Source organism: Haliaeetus leucocephalus, unplaced genomic scaffold, assembly GCF_000737465.1.
Source record: "Haliaeetus leucocephalus isolate CR32 unplaced genomic scaffold, Haliaeetus_leucocephalus-4.0 Scaffold51, whole genome shotgun sequence".
NCBI classification, from domain to species: domain Eukaryota; kingdom Metazoa; phylum Chordata; class Aves; order Accipitriformes; family Accipitridae; genus Haliaeetus; species Haliaeetus leucocephalus.
Window position 1 is genome coordinate 2,436,641 of NW_010972487.1, and position 25,349 is coordinate 2,461,989.

Sequence of the window (25,349 nt, forward strand, 5' to 3'; positions counted from 1 at the left end):
GGGGGGGGGATAATACTCTGCTGCATCATATACACTGTATTAAGAAGACAGTACTTTGTATAAAAATTATTTTTATACGTGTAACTCGACAGAATTAGTGAAACAAAGACTAACACCAAATCTTAGTTTAAGCCCAGAAAGTATGTAACACTTTTCAATAATGGAAAGTCACACCACTCAATTTCTTTTTTATTAATGTATTTATTGATGTTACAGTTCCTTTTTTTATTTGAAGAGCGCCCTTTTTTCTTGTAGGGATTTGCTGAATTTCACTTGAAAATGTTAGAGATTTGATCAGTACTGACAGAAGTGGGGGAATACTTTCATTGGTATTTGTGACTTTAGTTAGTGGAGTTTGCAGTTTCCGAAATACCTCAATACTGGCAGAAGTGAACTTCTAGACATTTTTATAATTACTGCAGCAGTATTCATGGTGACATGATGGTATGCTGTAGTGACTGCTGCTTGGAAAAAAAACCAAGTAGCATTATTACACGTCTTCATCATGAAGAATAGTTAGACTATTAGTGTTCACTTTTATAGAAATTTGAAACTGTATCTGAATACATACTATTTTAAGTATAGATAACTAGATATCTAATTTAAGCCCTGCTGTAAGCAGGTGCAGACTGTCTGCTCTCGGTGTAGTTGCTTTCAGGTTCTTTAGGATGAGATTCAATCTCATTCTAATTCCTAATAGCTACAGACCATTGTCTGAAGAGCTTTATACAGATTGGATATGCAGAATAAAAATAAGGTTTGAATTAATTTACTTTGGCTCGTACTTCTCCATCCCATTCCAGACTTCAAACACTGTGTTTCACTGAGCATTTCATAGGGAGCATGCAAAACAAACAAATTCACTTGATACTGCTCATAACTCCCTTTTACATATTTAATAAACAATCAGTTCATCTGGCCTATTTGAGCATATTGCTGCACTGCTTTTTCTTTATTCCCTAAGTTAAGTACACGCAGTTCAATTTAAAAAGCCTAAGTCTATGCAGGATTTGACATCTCAGTGAAAGAAGTACAGATCTGCAGATTAGGAATACATTGTTCATGCCACTAGTCCTATTTTATGAATTTCATGGTATTACTCAGCAACCATGTGGCTCATTCCCTCTGGATATTTAAAAAAAAATAATCAGAAAATAAAAACAAACAAAACCCTATAGGTGTAAACCCTATGTTTTCACATTTAATATTGTCTTTAAATAACTTCAGTGGAAAAAGAAATGGTTTGCTTCATACCAAACTCTTCTACCGAAACTGTTCAGAGCCTCCTTGTAGTTACTTGCAAGTGGTTTTCTCGGAGGTTGAGAGTTTAGTACAGAAGATGAGGGCTTTTTGTCTTGCTTTCAACAGCTTACAGATCAGATTTTTACTAACCATGATGCAGCTGTGAAAAGAAGTTAGGCTGTGCCACTTCCTGTGTGACAGTATCTCATCATACACACAGAATAAAACCATTTCTCGCCTCTCCCCGCCCCCTCCATTCTCTCATAAACAAATGGGTCTGTTAACAGAGAATGGTGAAAAATAAATGGATGCCACCCTCTTATCATCTCAATGTGCTTGTCAGAGTAACTGGAGACAAGATGCACTTCTGTGGCTGTTGTAAACGACTTTTTTTTCCTCCCCATCGTTCCCTGAAGTGCCTCATGGCACTCCTGGTCCAGGAAGGGCAGCAGTGAGAACCATGTTGGGGGGGGGGGGAAACCCACTATAATTGACTTAATCCCCAAACTGAATTGTAACTTTTCTGGCTTAGATTGATCTCTTCTTTCATGTTGTCTCTGGAACTAAATTTTCAGTGATCAGCATAGCCTTTTTCTACATAGTTTTAATTCTTTAACCAGATTGTTGTCTGTGGTTGGTGTCCTGCACCACTCAAAACTCATTAGTTCTGACCGATGGTAAAACAGCAATTCACACAGCACTTGCCAGTTGTGTTGTTTTGTGATAAGGTGGCCCCCAAAATTCAGGACCAAGTGAGTAAGTTAAGTGTACTTGCTGTTGCATGATCTCTGCTCTCCTCCAGTGTTGGAAGAGAGCATCTTTCTCAAATTCATTTGTCCACAGGCTGGGTACAGTACTCATTGAAATCGAAGGTTTCCCTTCTGTTGGGGAGCTCTCCCATATTCTGCTGTGGGTGCTTGCCAGACCTCTGGGAGAATTAAGCTACTAATCGTGTTGTTCTTTAAATATTTTTGACATAAAAGTTTAATTATCTTTATATGAAGTAGTTAACATGCTTTAAGGAATATTTAGTACTGCTTAATTTGAGTATTTTATCTAAGTGTTCTGGAAAGTACCTATAGAACAAGTATGAAAAGAAATGGATGAAAACATAGACAGGTGTCAGAATGTCACTGGAAGAATTTTATATCCTTAAAGGAAAAAAAAGACTAAAACTTTTATTAGCTGTGCAGTTTTCAGTAACTCAGTTCATTTTGCAAGTTATTTGGCTGCTGTGAGATTGTGGTAGGCATTGTATAAAGTTAGAAAACAACAAAGTTATTTGTCTGCAAGGTAATAATGCAATAAAAAGTGTCTTAATGATATTTTGTTAAAGAGGTTGATCTGTTGCAACTTGCTGCAAGGTAATTTTATAGTCACTAGGATTCAAAACTTGGGAAGGAGCTTTCTGATGAGAATACTGGTGGGAAGCCTGGATGCTATCAGTATTCTTAACTTTGAGTAGCACCTCAGAAAAGCCGCCAAGGGTCACATTTCACAATGTATTGTAGTGGTGTAGACTTTTAAAAAATAATGCTAATTAGTTATTTTTCAAAAAATATGAGAACACACAGGTGGAGTTGCCTCTTAAAGCACTCTAGCTCTTTGACCAGCACCAGCTTATTCAGTATTTGTATGTACCTTATTTTAATCTGGTGTACAGTGCAGACCTAATAAATGACCCTCTGGGCTACCCATGGATGTAGAATTCTCACTACGGAGAGTTATTTTCCAGATTTCATCTGCTATTCTCAGAACTCATTTCTTCTCTTCCTTTTGTCACTGGGATGACAGTCCTGACCCAGGAGGGGTAGAAAGAATGAAAAGATTGATGTGAAGAAAATATTGCAAGAGATACAATTTCCTCTGAAAGTTGAACACCTGCACTAATTTGGTTTGCTTTACATCCATAAAATAGGGAAAATAACGTGTTACGAAGACCTGTTGCTCTGTTGTTGTTTCTTGATCTCAAGAGCAAGGATTAGCTTCCATGACATTCTGGAAAATAGTCATAATGCTTTCTTGGTTTCTGGGAGTTATCTGATAGCTGTTGTCTTGCACTGGGCAAGCACTAAGCTGTCATTTCCTCCCATTTTTTCAGAAATTACAGCCAGCAGGAAGCAGTTAGACTTGCTTTCCAGTATCTTTCTCTATGCCGTGTCCATTTTCTGAACAACAGAATTAGTTTCAAGGTATGCTTTGTGTTTACTTGCATGAAGTTGATGATCCTTTGATTATCTTTGGATGATAAAATTCCAAGTAATTTGATTTTTTCCTGTGACTGTCTGCTTTTAGAGATATAATGCTCCTGCATGGCTTTCAGCATGCTGCTGTTTATCCTGCTACTGACATCCCTCCTGTTTCTAGTTTCCGAAAATGTAGAAAACCCATAGAGTAAGGTTTCTTATTTTGGAAATTCTTTATTGCATCTAATACATTGGTCTGGTTTCCATTCAAATTGCTTCTCAATCTGTTGTCAATCTATATTTTGTTTTGAAAGGAAGTTGCTGGGGTCCGTTTTTTATAACTGTCCGTTTTTCACAAACTGTAACGCTGCAGAAGTCTGAGGCTGTCACTGTGAGAGGGGGAGATGACATTTGTGTGACGCACATATGTGCCGTGGGCAGATTTTGTAAATGTCTCTGCCTGCAGATCGGGGGACACAGGAGCTGTAACAAGTTTATTTTTTTAAGATAAAGCATACATGGAAAAGGCTAGAATAAAACTACAAACTGACATCTTAACTTCATTTGCTGAGAAATGTAATAGTGAATTCATTTTCCAAAATACAGTGCTCAATCAAACCAAGAATATACAGTTGGAGGGATAACCTGTTAAGAAATGTTATCTGTGTGAAGAATGAAGGGTAGCCCTTTGCCTTAAGATTTTGTAACTCTTAATAATGGAGTTAGTAATTCCTTTTATAATACTTTCTTGCAACTGATGTTTTTAGCACCAATAAATGTTTTATGCAATTTACAGAGATAGGACATGATTTGTGACAAAGTAGACAAAGCATTTTTATGCGTGTGAATAGACCATTTTCAAGCTGAAAGTGGTTAAACTACAGAGACTAAAAGAAACATTATAAAGCCTAGTGAAAAAATGCAAATATGGGTCATTTTTAAACACTTCTGACTTTTCACCAGTTCAGTGGAAACAACTTAAAGCGTTCAAAAACCTTCTCTAAACCCCTTTAGTATGTGGTATGTGTGGGAAGAAATACTTTGCTTCTCTCATCAAGTCATGGGAATAACTCCCGATTTTAACTGTGTTTTTCAGTACAGCCTTAACTGTAATAGTGGGACTAGAGCCTTTGTAATTGAAACTCAAAACTCTACTTGAAGAAAAGCTCAGTAGAACAGCTCTCTTACATCATACACTTTTATTATGATTAAATGTAACATGATAATATAAACCCAGCTTTTGCCTTAAACTGCCTGTTTTATTTGGCACTTCAACTGTTGTTACTGGCCCGTTCTTAGTGAGCTTGTCATTTTTATACATCCTGTTTGCTTACCTTCAAATGAACATCTTTTCAGAAAATCATATTTATTTAAGCTTGGTTGGACTGCAGAGGACCCTGGATGGGAGGTGCAGGACTTTGATTTCAGAATGCTCCAGACTTTCTCATTTTTACAAAACTGTTCTCTAGTTTGTAATCATCATCAACCATTTTCTTAATATTGACAGAGAACAGCAGAGGTCAGTGGCTGTGGGAGGAACTGAAAAGGGAGAGAGAGAAAAAAGAGCTTTAAGGAGCCCTTTGCACTGGTTCAGTATTTGTCAGAGTTGCTTTGGTTTTTAGGAAGAACATAATGGAGTGTAACTCAAAAGGGAGTTTTATTATCCTCATTTACCAGAAACCTTAATACTCTGTTGAATTATCCCTTTCGAATTATGCTAGTCTTAAAAGTCTGGGGTTTTTTGGTTTGGTTTTTTTTTTTCCACTGTAAGGATTGCTGACATGTATAGCACCATGATGTTCAGCTGAGAGAATGGTGAATCACATGAGATGCTTTCCCAACATAAAAAACCAAAAAGTTAAGTTACAAGGAAAGTGGAGAGCTCAGTGTTCAATATGTAAAATACTCCTGTACTGTTGTTTTTAGTGTCACTTGACTGTGTTCTGCTGACCTTAAAAAAGAAAAAATTAAACCCCGTGAAACTAATTTGATTATCCAAGGCCCCACACTTGCTTATCTCAGACTTTTTGATAAGGAAAATAAGGAGTGCCCCAGGTAATAGTTTAACGTTCTTGGGTCAAAGTACAGGTGTGCTGTTAAAGAAATTGCTTTCAGTGTTTGGGATCAGAATAAAGGAAGCCTTTGATGTTGGCTCCACTCGGGTTATTGGGTTTCTTTCTCTGAGACAGCATCCTGTACAACATCTAAAATATGGGAAAAGAAGCACAGAGAGTAGTCATTAGGACAGGCAACATTCAGAAATTATATTCTGTAATAAATCCTTGGCAGTGTCTTTAAAATATAATGTGAAATTAATACTCTGAAAGTAGTGGTATTGACAATGTTAAAAAGTGGTATTTGTTTCCCAAAGCATACTTAGAGCTCAGACAGTGGTTTAAAAAAAAGAACAAAAAACCCCAAAACCTGCTGGAATAAAATAACTTGCTGTAGGAGAAACATTTTTGGAGGAGAGAAAAAAAAAGTAACAGTTTTCTTCATTTTTCCTTCATAGTTTGAATACATAATATTTTACAGCAGGCAAATCAAGAGTTGTTCCTTGAGGGTATTACATTTTAAATTAATGTTATATGGCTCTTCAGCTTTTATCAAAGTCACAGCCAAGATGCCAGTTCTGATAACATGATTTAAAAAAGAAAAAGCAGTGCTTGTGTGCTTTTTTTATATTGAATACATGGGTAAAAGAGCAAGGATAAGGGCCATGGGTGTACTTCAATTCATATGGCAGTAGCACAGCCCTGTTTTGCCAACCTGTTCTATAGGCTTGTGTTCTGTATCTTAAATATTGTCCTCAGAATCTCCAGGACTGCTTCTTCTGTGGAAAGTGTTTTAGTAAGTCTTGGCATGATCTGTATTGTTACTGGAATGGCTTGGGGAGTTAATCATTCTGCTCCTATTACAGTTGTTGAAGCGGATTGTTTTTCCAGTTCCTGTCAGCAGGAGTTTTCTGGGGGGTTTTTTTGTTGTTTTTTTTTTTTAAGTCACACCCACCAACCTATAAAGTTTATGGGCTGAAATAAAAGCTCATTTTATTTTAAACTAGAGTTTGGGTGTGTGTTAAGGTGGGTTCCCCCCTGCCGAGTTGCCATTATCAGCCTAGTCCATGGTCACTGTCTTGTGAGATGATGAAAGTGGATGTATACCCAGCATATGGTGTGTTGTGGGAATGCCTTTGATGCAGACTTGATTCATGCATTCAGTCTGTATTGTAGAGACACCGCCCCATCCGTAACTGGGAAATTGATGTCCATAGTTAGTTATGGGTAAACGTGGCTGCTGGAGTGTTGTAATTGTCAAGTTCTTTGATTCTTAATTTGTAGGTACTGTCCTGAGCTTCACTGCGGTGATTCCTGTAAGTTATCAAGTAGTTTGTGGTTTTCGCCACAGCGTGCGGGCAGGGGCGTTTTGCAGTCACTGTAAAACTCGTGGGATAAGTAGCAAAAGTTGGCAGCCTTAGCCAGAATTTCTCTGGAGCTGGGATTAATGGGACTGTACTCAGCTAGGGCAGCTCCAGCACCACTGATTTCTTTACACCACCACCACCACCCCCCCCTTTACTTATTACTTAATAAGGCTAAAAATGCTTGAAACAGTGAAGTATTTACTGTGGACAGGAACTGAAATGCTGGATATCCAGGGAAAGCTCAGTCCTTTAAAATGTTTTGCCTTTCTCTGGGGTTTGCTTTCATGTATCTGCTACTTGAAAACAGTGCTTCTGCAACGTTGTGTTTTGTGTTTTATTGCTGATACTTAAGCTTTCTTGTTTTAGTACTTGATATAGTTGTTACTGAATATTGTCGTTTGATTTGCTTTTTAAATGGTGATAGACAATTAAAACATTTTACAGTAACGCATTATGCTATTACTGCTTGCTCATTTGACGTTAAATAGGTGTGATTCATATTGTTTTCATTCTTATTTTGAAAAGTATTATTTAAGATAAGGCATATCGTTATAGCATGCTCTGAATATGTAATTTGAGTAATTTTTTGACAGATGTGAAATACTTCCAGTTTTCATGTGGATGTTTGAAGTACATGTGTAGTAATAGAAAATGTTACCAGATTATCTTGTTTCCCCTTAACAGAACTTTATTTCTGATCATAGGTTTTCAAGATGCGCCTTGCAAGACCTTTGGTTTTTTGTACCCTGACAAGCATGTAGGATTTTGTGTGCATACCAACAGATGTTAGACAACTAACAGCAAAATTACTAGAGGTTTAAAAAAGACTGGTTAGGGATCACTATTGAAAAACACAACAGAAATCCATATCCTCGCAGTTATCGGACTACTAGCTGAGAATGGCAAGTTTACTTGCTATATGAATATGGAAAAGTAATGAGGAATTGTGACTCTCAGGTTCCAGTAACAGCAGGGAAATGTAGGATTTTCTAAATAGAAATCATTGACTTATTTTGTTTCAATTGTACCAAAAGGGAAAATCACATAAGGTAGTTGTCTCAAAATACTCTGTGTTGAGGCCTTTGTGTTGTGTGCTGTACCAATTGCTTGGATACCCAAGGCTCATTTCTCACAGGTGGTGAAATAATGATGTGATGCGTGCATAAATCTGAGTGCTGTGGAAGTATGTGGACCAGGGTGGTAATTACATAGCAGTAGTGTTGGCTATATATTTTGTGTAAGGGAATGGGCTGTGAATGTCCTGGAGAATGGCTGAGTGTATTTCAGTCTTTGCAATTAGCAAGAGGATATAAGTGGGTGTGACAGCTCTGCACATCATTGGGTCAACACAGTGCCGGAAACCACTTTTATTTTTCTTGGTCTCCTGCAAATTAAAAAGAAAAGAAGGAAGATGACTTGTTTTTACTGAGTTTGGGTAAATAAAAAGCATAGACCGCAACGGTATTCATCAGCTGTGCTCTTCCAGTAAAGTTTCGGCGTGCTTAGAATTAACCTCTGAGCCCTGTAGACTTCAATAGAGACTGCACATATGCCTTAAGTGAAGCTTATGCTTAGTTTTCTCTTGTATGTAAGTGAAGTGTGAATGTATGTGAAGTCCAGATCTTGTTCCTTTGAAAATCAATTTGGGATTGTTCCTATTCATTTCAGTAAGACTTGTAGCAGGTTCCTAAAACCTTAGGAAGCATAGTTAGAAACATTAAATGAGAAAAGAAAAGAATGAAATTAAATTTAATCTGCTAAGTAATTCAGGCTTCTGAGGGTAGCTGTCACCTTTTTGTACGTGCCTCTTGTTGGTGTTTTTATTTAAAAATATTCTCCCCTCTGCCCCCCGCAATCCCACATCCCAGATCATGGGAGATTGCATTCTGCTCATATTGAAGTTGGTGGCAAAAGGTGTTGGCTCTGATTCTGGTGGAATCAGGAGATTTTTACGTTGCATATTCAGCATCTAAATATGCTGAATATCAAAATACCGAAGGCTGGTAAGCACTCTTTTTTTTTTTTTTTTCCTTGCATCCATTTACTGATCCATGTACCTGCATTGTATTTTAAAGTTTATTTCTACTTGACTGCCATTAGAGTTTTGCTCTACCTTGAATCTAAATGTCACTTGAGGTCATGGTGCACAAAACAAAGTCCGATACTTAAAAATGCATGATGTGTCAGGAACCTTAAAATATTTTTTTAAAGTATGGCATTTCTAGGAATTTTAGTAGTGCATATTGGCAAATCTAATTCATAACAGCTTCTATGTTCGTGTAATGAGTGGGATATTTTTTGTTTGTTTTGACAACTCGTTCTTTACTTGAATTAATATTAGCATTTATTTTTAAAAATATGTAAATTTTTTGAGGGCTTATGGTAAATAAGTGGCAGCTCTCACCGAATTTACAGCCTAGGTAAGAATATAAAGTAAAGGCAAATGCCACAGGGGATTAGTCTCATGTTACATGTGCAAGATTGTAAATTAGTTGAATGTCCAACCTGTCATTTTCAGGTCTTGTTTTTGTAAATATTGATTAGATTTTTCAGTAGTTTGCATTTTGTTAAAAACTTAAATCACTTTGATGTTTTACAGTGCATAAAGGAAGTTTTCTAGGGCAAATTCTTTTAAAAGGACATTGTCAAGGGAGTTTTCCTGCTCATTTACTCTTTGCACTTGTAAGCATCCCCAGAAACGTGAAAATGAAAACTCTCCTTTGCCAGGCTGCTGTCCTCCATTTCATGTGCATATTGGTTTGTCATTATAGGGTTACTGATAAGTGTTATGCTTTTTGGCATTGATGTATTTTTCAGAAAAAAGAATTGAAGCATTTGTTTTGAAAAAAGAAAAACACATTTAAAGAATTACATGGACTTTGCAAACAGATTTAAGAAAATGAAAGGTAGGTCAAACTTTGGGCCTACAAACCTGACAATGTCCTTTACTTTTAACATGTGTGCCTTATTTGATACATTCCTGATCCTAATGATGTTATATTAATCAGCAGCAGAAAAAATGTGAAAATGACATTGTTAATAATCATTAATCTTAATAGCTTACCTTGTTGCATTTTGGTATGTTTTCTAATGTCAGCAAACGGTGACAGCCTACTTTGAGATCTATGTTACTTGTGCAACGCGATCACCTTAGTTACTGTCAGGTCGTAACATAAAAGGTTGCTTTACAAAAGGTTTAGAACACATCATAACAGCCTAGAGTCTGTCAGGGAGAACTTTATTATCCTCCGGTTGTGAGTATGCCTAATGATATCGGCTTCAACTCTCCCCATTGGAGTGTAGCACACAAAGATGCACCTTTGTTTCAGGAGCGACAGGAGGGAGGTGCGGGGAGGATTTGGGAGCGGGGAGGAAACCAGCCTGCTTGGGTAGCTCTTGTTCTTTCCAGTTTAAAAAAATACATCTTGTGCTAAGGTTGGTCTGATAATTTGTAAGTTCCCATGCTGCCAGAGGTATAGAGGTAATAATTCACAACCCTGCCTCTCCTGTTTTGGTTACAAAGCTGGATGATAGATTCATTAATCTTCTTGTTTGCAAGACCCACAATCAGTTGAAATGCTTGTGCATGGGGCTGGCCTCCTGTTGGGTTCTGCAGCTGAAAGCTGCTTTTTAAATTTCCAAGGTTTTTTTTCCATGAAAGCTGGGCTAGAATAAGGTTTTGATACTTTTTTTTCTAAGAGCAGCTAGTCCAGATTGCAGCTCTGAAAAGGCACTCTTCCGTTAGCCGCATGGCAAGTAGCTGCTACATATGGACAACTGCTTTGTCTCTGTGTGTGTGCCCGTTATACCTGGTACTATTTTAGAGAAATTCCAGCAGTCAGTGGCACGGTAGCTGTTACTGGGGCAAGAGCTTCACCACCAGATTATTTCCATATTGGAGGGAAAAAAAAAACCCCAAACTAATAGCTGGATTAGAGCTGTCATGGGAAACTTTTTTTTTTTTTCCTTAAATACATTTAGATAACCTTAAGGGCCTGACTTATACCTAACAAAACCAGCAAGTTCAGAGTTAAGGCTTCTCACTCCATCTCCAGTACTCACTGGAGTGCTTGGCTCTCGTGGTGTTGGAGATCACACACTATCCTCAGATCCCTGCTCACCTAGGCAAAACGTTTGCCGCCTGAGTGGTGCCGACTGTTCCAGGTACGTCTGTTTACAATACACCTGCTGTCCTGCGCAAGCTGCCCTGCGCGTCTTAACAGTCCGCTGGTTTCCCTGGTATGTTAATGGCCGGTGGCAGCACAGCAGGTGTGGTGGAAGGCCAGCAACGAAAGGGGGAAGGGGACAGATGCAGTGAGAAGCTTTAACTTTGAGTTTCCTGGCTTCTGTGAGCACAAGTCAGACCCTTAATGTTGTGTTAATGTATTGTTTGTGTTTAATTTTTAGTAAAAATTTGAACACCATCCAGGCTACAGAGGTTGCAGTGGATAAGAAGTTTAAAAGCTTTGGTTCAAGATTACAGGAGGCTGCAAGAAAAATTAAAGACATGGAAATGAGGATCGAATGACAGGCTGCTATTTTGCCTCAGAATACTGAAGATTGTAAAGCATTGAGAAATCGAATTCATGACCCTGGAAATCAAGCTCAGATTAAGAAATGTCAGGTTGGTAGGGGTTCCTGAAAGTCTCAAGTTAGGATAAACTGAGATTGTTTTCCCATAACAACGGTTCTAGGATGTGGGGGTGGATGGTACAATTTTTGTTATCTGTGTTATGTGAAATGCTATACCATATACTTAAATAAGCCAGCTAAGTGAAATTATTATTATTTTTTTTAATTAGTTTCACATTTGTGGTGTCGAATGTCACTTTTGACCGGTTTACAGTTATTCCTCCCTGGCACCGAGTTGCATGAATTACTGTTAATGCAGGCATGGAAAATACTGCTCTTAAATACACATTGCTTTATCCTGCTACTCCAAGGGTCTGCTGCAAAGCCAAACACATGGTGCAGTATGACATTTCTAGATAAGAAACAGGCAGAACATATCTAAATGGTGGAAGAAGTAGTTTTTTGTTCAAAGGATTCTGGTTCATAGTGAAACTGTGTCTTTCCAAATGTAAACTTTTAAATAGTGGCTGCCACTGTGATTAAGTTACTGTAAGTTTACTTAAGTGTTGAGTTATTGTCTGCGATTTAGTGATATGGCATTTAGGCAGAAAGATTGTGCAACAGGAAGTCTATGCTGAAGTTCAAAAAGGGTTTTGGCAAGCGAAGGTCTGTAGGGTTTTCGTGGTCAAGGTCACTGGATGTATTTGAGTTCTGGGGATTCTTAAAGTCTGAGATTCTCTCTGGGAGGGTTTATCCTTCTAGTTGTTTTCCTGACTTTTGTTTCTGTGCTTTGGAGCTTGGTTTGGCATGTCGCTTAGCACCAACATTAGACACAGATAACTTGGTTGAAATCAATAGATACACTGGCATGAGGGGAAAACCAGACCACACCTTTATGTATTTCAGAGAAATCATTGTTTTAAAGGGTTGTGTTTTGTGATCCTGTATTTCATGATTTTCTGAGATAGCTCTAGTCAGAAAAGTGTTTCTTAAAAGTGACAGTTTTTGCTTCTGTCATCTGTCCAGACTATATGTATTCTTTCGTTGACAAAGGTGCTTTAGCTGTAGCTCTAAGGGAGTCATCTGTGCCATGTTTTTCCTCATTCATCTTCAACAACTTTAGTATCAAAGTTGTGTTTTCTTTTTTTAATTTTATTTTAGCTAGCGTTCAAACTTGTTGTTGAAATCCTGGGTTTGCTGGACTGACAATTGAGATGATGACCATAACATTTCACTTGTAAAATGAGCACAGTTATTCAATGCAATATGAATAGGACTTGCAATGTCATTTTTACATTTGTTTCAAGACATAATTGCATTTTATTAATGCTATTACATATACTGTTTTGAAAGAATCGTGAACAAGTCTATAACGTGCTTTATTCTAGGGTGTTTCTAAGTAAATTTAACGTGGGTTTTTATAATTAAATTCCCATTAAAGGATAGTAATTATTCTCTGGATAACTATGTAGCTTTACATTGTGTATTCATGTAGTGTTTGTATCCTGTACCACATTATTAATGTGTGGCTTATTTACTAAAAGTGACTGTATGAAGGTTATGTGGCCGTTCCTGGTTCAAACAGGTAACAGTAGTAAATTAGCAAGATGCATGATTTTTAATATATGGTATTAAAAAGGCTTCCATTTAATTTTGGTGGCTTGATATTACTGAAGGAATCTGTGTACCAGAAGTATTTTTAAGCATGTCTATCACAGCAGAGGTTAGGAATTTATGGTTTTACAACAGAGAACAGTTTTCATGGGTGTTTATACCCATGGAAAACTTCTGGTGAATACTTTTCACGTCTGAATGCCTGTCTGCTGTGGTGAGAATTCTGCAGTCAGTCCATTGGCATCATCAGTTGTTGGGAGATGCTGGGACTAGAACAGAAAAGAACCAAACGTAGTGACTCTTTTTCTATCTTCTTCAAGCGTAAAAACTGTTTGAATAGGTAAAGAACTTCAGTGCCAGATTGTAGCACAGCTGGCCTATCCTCATGACTTGGTTAGGGGTGGACATGAAATTTATGGGTGCAGGCTGGACAGTTGAGACTATGAGGCTAACAGACTCTTCAGCAGTACTCCTTCAGCCCCGGACCTGAGCTTGGTCCCAGTGGGGAAGCAATACGCTGCTTCTGTTGACTTGTGAAAATCTCTTTTCCCAGCAGCTGTTTTTCTTCACCAGGTATCTTGTACATCTGGGATTCTACTGACTTTTCCATCCACTTAAGATGCGGATGACAGTCTTTCAGGGCTTGCTTTTTGACACAGGCTGGGACTTTAGATGCAGGGATTGCTTATAGAAGGTAGCTGGGGAACTTCAGTCTTTTGCATTAATGTTGGACTAACTTGCATTATCAAGCAATAAGCAATGTTTTTAAATTCACACTGCATACAAAAAATATCTAGCCTCCTTCACTTTGGAGTGTTTAAAGCTATTTTAAAAGCAGGAAAAAAATGATGTATTTTATTCTTGGTTTTGCGTTTCCTTATCTCTTCAGGAAGTCCCTTTTTTTCCACCCATGCTTAACTACTTTTGTGTAAATGTAATGGTTTAATATTATTCCCTTGAGTACTTTTGTATATTTGTAGCATCTATACTGTTAAAAAGATGCTCTCTAAATATCTTGTTTTAATGATTACTTTTCATTTTAAGACTCCATAAAGAGGATATAAATGAAGTCTGCACTTTCAACTGATTTTCCTTCCCCCAGACGTTTAATGTGTATTTCTTTGTCACTCTACGATGTTCCAAGCATGATGTCGATTTAGGGAGGGACATTTTGTTCATGTTTTATAAGTTTTCAATGGTGGATTAAGTATGATGTATGTGTTTGACTAAGCTATACAGAATTGTTTTGTCTAAGCACACCTACATAGATCAGCAATTAGCCTGTACACTTGTATATTGGATCTTCAATAAATTCAAAATTTTGCTGTTGTAGGCTTTTTTCCAGTTAAATTTTAGTCTTAGCAGACCATCATCATATATGTAAATTGATGTAAATCAAATTCTCACTGAGTTGCTTATGATATTCCATAAGCTGTACTCTTACAAGCCTGGACAAGATATTTCTCACTCTATCTAGAGCTCACAAAGGTGTGGAATCCAATCAAAACATAAACCTTGGATAAGACTGCACAGACACTTCTTAATAGTGCAGTAAGGATGTATCTTTAAAAAACAAATATACTGTTCCCTTAATGGGTTTATCCATCTTCCATTGTTCAGCCTCCTGAACCTCCATGGCATTTTTTTCTTAGGTCTTCTGTGTTTGGTTGATTGCTGACTGTAAATTACTTGCTGTTTTACTAGCTTCAGTCCTTGAAATCTTTTTCTGCCATCAGAATAAACAGACTAGCTATAATCTATTTCTATTATTACATTTACATGGCTTGAATAAAAAGTATTCTCTGTTTCTTTGTAGGCATTCGACCTCCGATCATGAATGGGCCCATGCACCCGCGCCCTTTGGTAGCGTTGCTGGATGGCAGGGATTGTACAGTAGAAATGCCTATTCTGAAGGACGTAGCCACGGTGGCATTTTGTGATGCTCAGTCTACACAAGAAATTCATGAAAAGGTAATATTTAGAGGTATAATTAAAGTGTTTTAGAAAATGCAAATATGTTCATGATTATGAATAGATACAATGTTGTGTTAGCTATGGCATTGTGTTTAGCTATTGCATTTTAGTTAATGGTCGATTACCTTAGTGAGTTACTGGTCATTTCCAATAAATGATGAAACATGATGATGAAACAAAGATGAAAATAACTGTTGAATTATGCTTTTGTGCAGTATATCTTTGGCTGGATGTTATCCGTGTGCTTACCTACTGAATTAGATTGATGGAGAGTGTTACTTGTGGGAAAGTTGTATTATTACATGATATTTTGAAATGCTTCTTGGAAGCACTGTTGCTCAGCCTTCAGCTGGAAAGCTAAATTTCAGTATTGGATTGGCCACGTGAGGAACTTTCAAGCTTCTCTGTTTAGCCAAGGAATTGTACAAATCAGGTTAGGAGGCCTTGTGCACTAACAATTGACACTACGGAAGAGTTTCAAAATAAATGCTAACCCAAAACTTATTTAGAAAATGAATTTTAAAAAGTATTCTAATTGTATGTTATTCCAGACGTTTGCAGCCTTCTGGAGTTTTGGGAGCTGTAAAGCAAGTAGTTCTTAATGTTGTCAAAGGTTTTCTCATTTTCTTAGAAGGATACCCATTTTTCGTGATTATAGGCAAGGGAGCCAGCTGGCCCATACACCTACATTTTCTCTTCAGTGACTTCTTTCAGCGTGAAGGCCTCTTGTCTAGCCCAAATCCTCGCTGCTCCCTAGACAGCAATAGAACCTTTTCGCATCCATATTTCTGTAGAGGTAGAATTAATTTTGGTGAAGTTTTTGGCTAGCAGAGTAAGGCTGAAATGCCAAATATTCCTTCACCTGATAAAGGATGAAACCAGGCCTTACAGCTTCTGTGGATGTGAAAAAATGTAGTAAGTATGATAGCAGAGGAGCCAAGTGCAGAGGAGGGTGTTCAGGGGGCCCTTACACAGGAATTTATTTTCTTCGACTCCAGCAAAGATCCATGATAGACAAGTACAGATCCAAGTATTAACTTAAAGGCTTGTTAGCTAAGTGTCTGTATCCACTTTTGTGTGTGTGGTACCCTATACTGCTGGGTGTGATTCAGGTGTTAAGTTTTGCCAGCTGAACTGAATTGCACCAGTATTCTTGTTTCTCTACAGATACCTTGTTAGACTTGTCCTACACTAATTACAGCAGCCCTTGGGTTTGTGACAGGTTTTCAGAAGCTTTGCACTATCTTGAATTCATAACTCGTTTAACTGCTTATTTCCTTTTCATGTTCTTGTAATATATAAAATTGTTAAACATTTTAAAGTCTCTGTATATGATGAAAGATTTAATATTTTCTTTGATGACTTTCTTACAAAGCCAGCTACTTGAAAATAATGCCAATACTAACTTCCTTTCTGTTATCAGGTGAATAAATCAAATTTTCTGTAGTCCATTTCGTGTTAACTTCTTCCTGGTGAGAACCCATCGGCCAAATATTCAGCTTGTTATTTCTTAGCAAAAATATTTTTATTCTGAAAAAAAAAACCATGTTCATTGTTAAAACTTTGAAAATTTGTAAGTGGCAGATTTTTTTTTTTTCTTCCTTATGTGTTTTTTCTTTTTTAAACAATAAGGAGAAGACTGAAGATTTGTATGCTGTATCAACACAGCAAACTAGAACTGCTGATTCTCATGGTTCAGGCAAACACAAGAGATGACCCCTTTCTGAAGCCCTGTGTGTAGTTCCTTGGTGGATATCTCTGGAGACTTTCAGGTTTCCTGTCCTACCCTTCTGCCCCTCTCCGCGCACAGGAATAGGCTGTTGACAGAACAGTAGTCAAGAATGATATTCAAGGTTGTTCTCTGCCACATCAGTACTAGCTTAATAGGACTACCTTGTTTTGTTCAGCTGTGTTTTAGATACAATCGAATTCTTATGTGAATAGGAAAATGGAAAAAAATAAAATTGTTCCTATTTGGAAATAATCTGCATTCCAAACACCCTTTTTCTCAGTTGATTGCATGTTTCTCTCAGGATAGTTAAAACTATTATTTTTAGATGGTTCTTGAATTGTAAGCTAGATTCAGAGTTGGCAATATTATAGTTCTGATCTCGTGTCTTTTTTTAATGTGTTTATACTGTCGTATAGAAAACCATCTTTACAGTGGATGGTCAACAGGATAGCGTAAATACCTGAACTTGATTTTTGTTGTGACATTCTATTTTAAAACATTAAAATTTTAGTAAAACCTAATGCTAATTTCAACCTTGTCTTTAACATCTGTTGGAAAAGACCAGTGTTTTTGCTGTGCAGTATTGTGGCAGTGAATAAGAACCTAAAAGTAACTAACTTGAGGACAAATGCAAAGTAGTGAAAACTTCTCTGTCTTCACTGGTGATTGGAGATGCATAGAAATGGTTACTGTTGTTTTAGGGTAATTTTTTAATTTAAAAAAAGCTTAATTTGTAAGGTTCAAAGACAATAATAATCTAAGTATAATACTTTATTTTTTTAATTTAGAGAAATATTCAACCCAAGCTTTTTTCTCTCAGTTCCCTTTTACCTTTTTATGTATTGAGAATTCAAATGTGATATAATGCCTTATTTCTGTGTATTTCTTTTTAATCATGTTGAAAAGGTGCATTCATCTTAACTGTTCTCCTATCTCACACCACTGTCAGAAGTTTAATACATGAAATAGGTGGATTCCATTTACAAGGACTACATAATGTGGAGAATAAGTAATAAAAATGCTGTTTCACTTTTTTTAGTAGATAATAGCAGTCTGCTTTTCAGGTGAACACCGTAACATTGGCAGCTGCACCACCTGTGTAGTTTTATGCTTTGATTACTGAAATCAACATTTACTTCTGATGCATCAAGACTGGGGAATTCCTGTGTGACATGATTGCCTTGCCTTAGAAACACTCAATATTTTCTGTTATCAGTGGGGTGTAGTAAATGAACTTTTCAGATCTTGGGACTGAAAGTCAGTGTGTGTATCTCAAATTGTGGCTTTGGAAAAGCATTTAAATAACTGATGAGTAACATAGGTAATATGTTGTTGATCTTCACGAGAGTGTCGTATTTAGCAGATTATAGAAAAGCTTGCATTCTTTGCTTTTTATTGTACCAAAATAATTCATTCTCAGTGAGCTCAGTAATATATCTGGAAAAAATATTTTCACTAGCTACCAGTACACTGCCATAATACAAATTTTCACTAGTCAAAGGATGATGCAGTCCTAAAACATTTGGGTTTGCAAAGTACCACTGTTCTGCCAGGTAATAAATTTCCACAATAAAAATCACAAACCTTAATTCATTATCATATTGTTGTATTAATTCATCATAGACTAAGAGATCATTTTTATGAAGTGTTGAGCGCTGTTCACTTCCATGTAAAAACTGTTCACTGTTCATCTGCAGTGAAAAGTGGCTATTTTCCACAAATCCTTAGAGTTATAGTAGAGAAATACCTGTATTTTAGTACTGCTTGTATAATACCTTATTTCGGAATGGTGCTTTACTAAATATAAAATTGTTTTCAGGAAAAGTTTTAAAATTAGAAGTTGCATATTTAAAGCAATATCTAAAATGTTCATGTATTTACGAATGCACATTCCTGGCCATGCTAAATGATGTTGTCCTGTTAATTAAAATACAGATTTTGATAATGGATGTTAATTTGCAAAAGACAGTTCCCCATTGTGAACGAAGAGATGATTGAAAATCAAGAAATGGTTTAGTGTTGAAAAGAGCTTGCTGAAAGCAGAAGGTGAAATTTAGTTTTTCTTTCATATTTCTCGTCATTAACAAAAGGTACTGAATCTGATAGGGTAGTCGATGCAGATATATTTATATAGTCTGAAGTTGCAGGATGCAGGCCAGAGACTGGGAAATTTAGATGGGGTTTGAAAGAGGTGATTGACATTGTTTCATACACACAGATGGGGGGTTGTAGATGAATGTAATGAAAAAAAAAAAAAGACATGAACTGAGAGTTGGATGAGGAAAGGAGTGAAAGACTACAGAGGAATGGCTAGGAAAGTTAAGAGCTGGTATGAAGTCAGCTTGCGCAGTTGTGGAGCCTTGATCACAGGGGTGTAAGGGGTCGGTGTTTGAGGAGTAAACATTTTGGAATGCGGGGAAGGGATTTCTGCTGGTCACAAGAAGGTTTCAGGGACAGGATGATGGTTTAAAATGCTGTCTTTTAAGATGGCTAGACAACAAAGGAAGTAGAGTGGAAAAGGGGAATTTGTAGTAGTTTGTGACACAGCAAAGCACAAGCTAGATACTTTTTCATAGAGAAGCAAGCAGGCTGAGAGACTTTAACACATACAGAAAGGAAGGAAAAGAAATGAGGATTTGAATGCTGTTTGTATACAGGGTCAAAAGCAGGACATTAGCAAACACTATTACACCTTACTATGTGTGTTAATTAAAGAAAGTTTTCTCCAAATTGGGTTATGCCTGAGTTGCAGTTCTGTAGCAATTCCCTTATGCCAAAGAGTTAATTTGTCTTTCTCTTTTTATGGCTGAGGAAATTGAAGTATGGAAAAGAGGTAACTTGTTTAAGGTCACAAGTAAATAATAACGTGTATTAGAACTTTGCTTCATCTCAGGTCAAAGCATTCATTCCCCGTGCCACGGCTTTGGAAGACAAGTTGGGTGACTGAGATATGTTTCCTTCCTTTTGAAAATCAGGCTGTCGGTACTTAAGTGAATACTGACATTTACTGAGAGTGACCCAAGGTTTTGAAATAACTTTGTAGTTAGAGGACAGTTATTACATTTCTTCAGAAATTACTTGTGTATAAGGTTTTGCTGATTTCTTGTTTTGGTTTTTTTCCCCACCCGCCCTAGAAAAAGTAGTTTGTTTTCAAGCCAGTCTGAAAGGCTGCATTTTTTATGTTTATGCTTTGACTCCTAAGTTCATTTCATTGTAGATGTTGCATACGGCTGTGTGAAGTTGAGCATTACGTTTGTCAAACTATATCATGGGGTAACTGGGAACTGGGTTCACTGCATCCTATCAGGAAACTTCTGTCATTTAGGGTAAAAATTACTTTAAGATTTTGGTGCTTAAATTTCTCTCTTAATAGAGATTGCATTGCTGTCAATGAAAGTTACTCACTATGTTTAAATTGTTTTTATTTTACAGTTAATTGTGTAAATCGGTCTTTTCAGTAACCATCTCACATTGCCTCCAAATGTACAAGGTGTTTTGGTTTGTTCTGCCAAAAATATAGATTCTCATCCAAAAAAATTATTTAAAAATAATTAGCTTGTTTCCATCCTCATTCCAGGTTAACTTGCTTTTTTCACTGTCTCATGCTCTGTTGTCTCTCCCCCTCTTTTTCCCAAATCCCTCTTCCTTTCACTGCTATTCATGGTTTACTGCTTTTCCTGGCTCCTTGGCAGCCTACCCAGCACTTCTGATTTCTGTTCCTTCCTTCTACTTCTGTACCTTCAAAGGCGTCACAGACTCAAGCACACCCTTGAGGTCTGTGTTGCCTAAGATTTTTTTAGTCTTTGGGCTTCCTGACTTCTGCTGTATATTCTGTAACATGGAGTGCACTGTGTATCTCCAAAGGGCTAAATGTAAACATAATATGCAAGATCTGGTAATAGACATCTTGGCCAAGCAGAGAGAAAATAAAGTCATCCTTGCAACCCAAATGAAAAAGAGAGGAAGCACAGCTGATTAGAAATGATCTTTAAAGCAAAAATATAGTCTGGAAAGAAGTCAAGAGTTTGTTTGAAGCAGTGTACTTTTTCTCATTCTCTCTTTTTCTAATTATGTGGTTTCCTACATCTTTCTCAAATCAGCTAGAAGAAAAAAATGGGTGTGTTTTTGACTGGATTTACTGCTTCATGCAGCTATCCAGCTCACCAGAACATTAAAGGGAGTAGGCTACTTGGTTGGAAGCAGGAAGGTAGTCTGTCTGGTAAACCCTATGCTCCAGCCATGCAAGTGATTAAGTTAGAATGTATCATATCCCTTGACTCCTATTATAAAAGCACAAAATGATCATCACAGGGATACTACATTTCCGTATTTTTAGTTTAAGTTAAAAAAAAGTTAAAAGCTGAACTTCTTATTCAGTAGTGTAGGACTTGAAACTTTTCAATTGCACTTTCACATACGAATTAAATATAGAAATAGTTCCAGTCATTACAGTTTCATGTAAGGCTGTTTCAAAGAAGAGCTAAAGAGCTTTCATAATACAACAAATGTTTGAAACTGATAGAAACAAATCAAGAATGGTGCTGTTGTTCAGCTGAGTCTTCGATTTGTTCCTGTTACATCAATGGTTAAGTAAGATATTTTTTCCAGCTTCAGATTCTTCTTTGTTTAACAGTAAAGCTGCAATCTTGCACTTGTACCATCAGTGCTGTTTATATTCATGACGCAGTTGCAGCATTTTAGTTTTCCATCAAAATTAAATTCTCGAATATAGATTGAAAGGAAGCCGCCTTGTTCTAAACAGTGATGTGTACTTGAGAGTAAGTTGTCACCTCGGAGCTGATCCAAAACCTTGCAAATTTACTGAAACTGAATGAGCCTTGGATCAGATTCTTTATGAAAGACTTTGAAAAAAATGAACAAAAGGAAATCCTAAAAACTTTCGTTACACCTCATTATACAACAAAGTAGTTAACACAGAGCTATCACAGTAAGGATGTATGCAAAATCAGTGTTTGTATTCAGTGACCCTTCTGCCAACATCTGTCAGATTTGCCAGTGGCAACATTATAGGTCAAGTGCCGCATTACAGGAAGGGGCAGGTTGCCTGTGTCTCCTCTGAACTAATACCCTTTGAAAAGCAGAATGGAAGTGCTGCCGTACCCAGCAAGCAGCATATATCAGTTTTACAGACAGATTAAAGTCTCATATAGTTGGTTATCAACTAGCTTTTTCTTTAATTTCCCAGTACCAGGTAAGGATCATTGGGGTTTGAAAATTGCTGGTGACTGTTAACAGGTGTTTTGAGACAGAGTTGCGTGGGGTGATACACTGTCATCAGTGACTTTCATAACATAATGATCCTTTGGTATAGATGTTCAATCCATCATAGCATCTGATAGACTTGAACTGAAATGCGACACAGTTCAGCCTTATTTATAGAACATACAAGTTAACACACGGAACTCCTGTTAAAGATTGTTCATTAAAGCCTTTTACTTAGTAAAAGTGTTTTCAGAGTCTATATTCTCAAATTGACTTCTGTCATTAAACTGCATCTAATGGTCAGTAAATCCTGGGTTTGAAAGACTGACTGCAATGTAGTTTTTAAAAGGAAGTTTGCTATAGGCTATGCAAGCTATTTATATAGTTGTGTGTGTATTTGTATGTATATATTTTTCAACAGTATATTTTAAAAAGACTAGAAATACACTATCATATATGTCGTATGTATATATATGTAGTTTATGCAGTGTATGGATATGTAAGATTTTAGAGAGTGTTTTCAGGAGCCTGCAAGGAAGTTTTGTTCATGTTTGTGTAAAATATTTATACTTATTTGTGTGGAGTATAAACTTAAGTATTAATATTTAGGGTCTACACTAGACAGTATCATGGCTGAATAAAGTGCATATCAGGAAATGGGTAGGTTACTGACAGTGCCATGGATCATAGGAACCTAAAATTGAGCTGATAGTCTTGTAAAGAGAGACAGGAACTTGTAAAAAGTAGCACAAACCAGCAGTTTTGGAGACCTACTAAATACTGTTTGAGGACGCTGGCTTTTCTTTTTCGTTTTAACAGCACTAGTTTCACATGGACGCTTTGTAATGTAGCAAGGCTTTGGGAGCAGCTACAAGTCTGCTGCAGCCTTCCTCTGTGTGGCAGACTATTGATTACAAATTTGATGTGCAGCTGCTTTTTGCAAGTCAAATAATGCAAGGCCTACTCAGTTTAGATAAAGTACATTTTTTCTACCCAAATGTGCAAAATATCTCAAGTCTGTTGGTGACAGTGGAACATATTTTTTTGGAAATGACACATCAAACTCCAAGTCCAAAGAAATGCAATACCCTGTAGTTTCTAGAACGAGATAAAATATAGCACTTTCCAGTGATGATTTTCTGGAAGTCTTTTGTAAAAATTATGATATAGTGTCATATTCAATGTGTAATTTATAAATGTGTTCTGTCTCTGCATTGAAGTAGTTTGGCATTTTACATACTGTGTTATGTTTCTGTGTTCTGGATTTGACCTGCAAGTCTCTGAGAGCACTCTCTCATAGTAAAATCTAGTAGTGTCTGTTTAGATGACCAAAGAAGAGGAGACCTCACTGTTCTATTCTTAGCATGTTATGATATGTTTACGCTTTTTTGTAAAAATAAAGATGATGCTAAAGTTCTCCAAATAATATGAGGCATGTGTGTCACAATGGTAACTATGCGATGCTTGGCATGATGGCTAAAATATCTGGTGCTGAAATAAGGTGAAAAAAATAGATAGGAAAATGTTTTAAAAGGATTTCAACCTTCAGTATTCACTACCTAAGTTTTGTTGAATTCTTTGAAATAGAAACGTCTCCTACTACAGTGTCATCTGTTCTCTAAGAGCTTTGGAAACCTGGTATGTTGGGAAAGCAGAGTAGTCATTCTGAGGTTGAAGGACAGCAGAAAGACCTGTCCAAGCAGTTGTGGTTGGAAGGGATGTCAGCTCATTGAAGAGGGTATGAAAAAGGCTTTCAACAAGCAGTGTGCTGTAGCTTCACCTGGAAGTAAGTCTGAAGGCACAGAAATTATGCAGATGGGCTACATAATCATTTGGGAACAGAAGGAAGCCAACTCATGTCCCGTGTTTGAACTTTTATCTCAGATCCTTTCTTCCTGAAAAGCACAATTGTAGTCTGATGAAAGCAGGAATGGCTGTTGAAGGTACACGGCTAACTCTGCTTTTCTCTGTCAAATTTTGCCCATTGCCTTTCCTTGCAAGCATCATGAAAGAGCATTGTCTGACTGCCACAGACTTGGGCTGATCTGAAATTTCTAGCTTGCTTGTTAAATATGTTATCGCACTCAAATTGACACGAGTTGATATCTTTGTAATAAAATTGTACTAGAATCCAGTGAATGTTGAATCAGTCGAGTTCATTATGGAAAATGATGAAAAAACCACAACCACTCCCTGTTTCTCTCATGCATCGACCACTGGTTGTGCTTCTGTAAGTGATCAGTAGGTTACTCCTATACACAGTTATTTTTTCTAAATATTATTTCGTTTTCTAGAACTGTTCACATTTATGCTGGATTTCAGTTTCATGTTCAAGTTTTGATTTTACTCATTGGTAAACTTGTCAAACTTCTTGTGTGCGTTTAGTATATGTAATGACCGAGACTATAATTTATAGAAATAATTCCAAAATACAGAAACTTTCACTATTAATTTTTTTTATATGTAAGTGGCATTATTAATATTCATCAATGCTGAATGTTTCTAGCTTCAGATTTTCTTTTATTTTCTGCCTTTTTGGCATACTTGAATCACATGGCCAGTTGCAAAAAGCAGTAACATAATTTAATTATCAAATTAATGTGAAATAATACACAGTCGCAGAAGATTACATTTTTGGCAGTGCATTTCCTTGCTAACTGGTCCATAATCCTAGAAGAGGCTGAAACACTACAAAGAAAACTTAAAAAGATTTTTCATTTGCATCTGTTTGTTCCATATCCCATATGATGGGTAAATAACTGCCTGTGGAAATGGCTAGTGTCAGCATTAAGCCATAGCTGAGAAATATTTTTCCTTTTATTGAACACATTCCCAAGCTTCCCAATACTTTTCCATCTCCTCCTAATGCCAAGCCATAACCTAGATGGGCCCAAAAATGTAATGTAATGGGTCCAGGCCGGCCCTCTTAGAGTCCAAATTACAGTCTTGACTGGCTGAGTTAATAAAATATGCATGATTATGAAGTGAAAAGCTGCTTCCCAAATGAAACACTGTGATTTTAAAACACAAATATCTGAGCCACTTCAGCTGTCTTTTAGGCCTCATTTAATGCAGTCCTTAAAGTAGTGGCAGCTCTCTGTCTGCACACACAAAGCCACACATACCGTTGGCCTTTTCCAGTCTGGGAGAGGAGAGCCTTGGCTGTCATATGAGCCTTAGGTGGGTCCTCATATCTACTTCAGTTTTTGCTCTTCTGACAACTACGCAGAGGGTGTTTTCTCCTGCATCACAGCCATCTAGAGCAACCTTGGAGGGGCAGGAGGAAACGTGTGTGATAAAACACAGAATGGAGGACATGGCTAGTTGGGGAGAACCAGGATGTCATAACTTGAGGACCTTGAGGCTTGAAGTAACAAGTGCTGTG

General features: G+C 37.1%; 1 protein-coding gene across 4 annotated transcripts in view; it reads left to right on the plus strand.

Moving 5' to 3' along the window:
* The window catches only part of CTBP1 (C-terminal binding protein 1), a 244,089-nt gene that overhangs the window by 188,875 nt on the left and 29,865 nt on the right, over positions 1–25,349 (plus strand). For 2 of the 4 annotated variants that reach the window (XM_010577573.1, XM_010577566.1), the window contains exon 3: positions 14,852–15,006. In XM_010577573.1, coding sequence (XP_010575875.1) covers positions 14,852–15,006 — 155 coding nt within the window. Of the gene's footprint in view, positions 1–9,713; positions 9,756–11,256; positions 11,474–14,851; positions 15,007–25,349 lie in introns of those variants that run through there. The other 2 variants (XM_010577591.1, XM_010577581.1) reach the window with 2 other exon arrangements.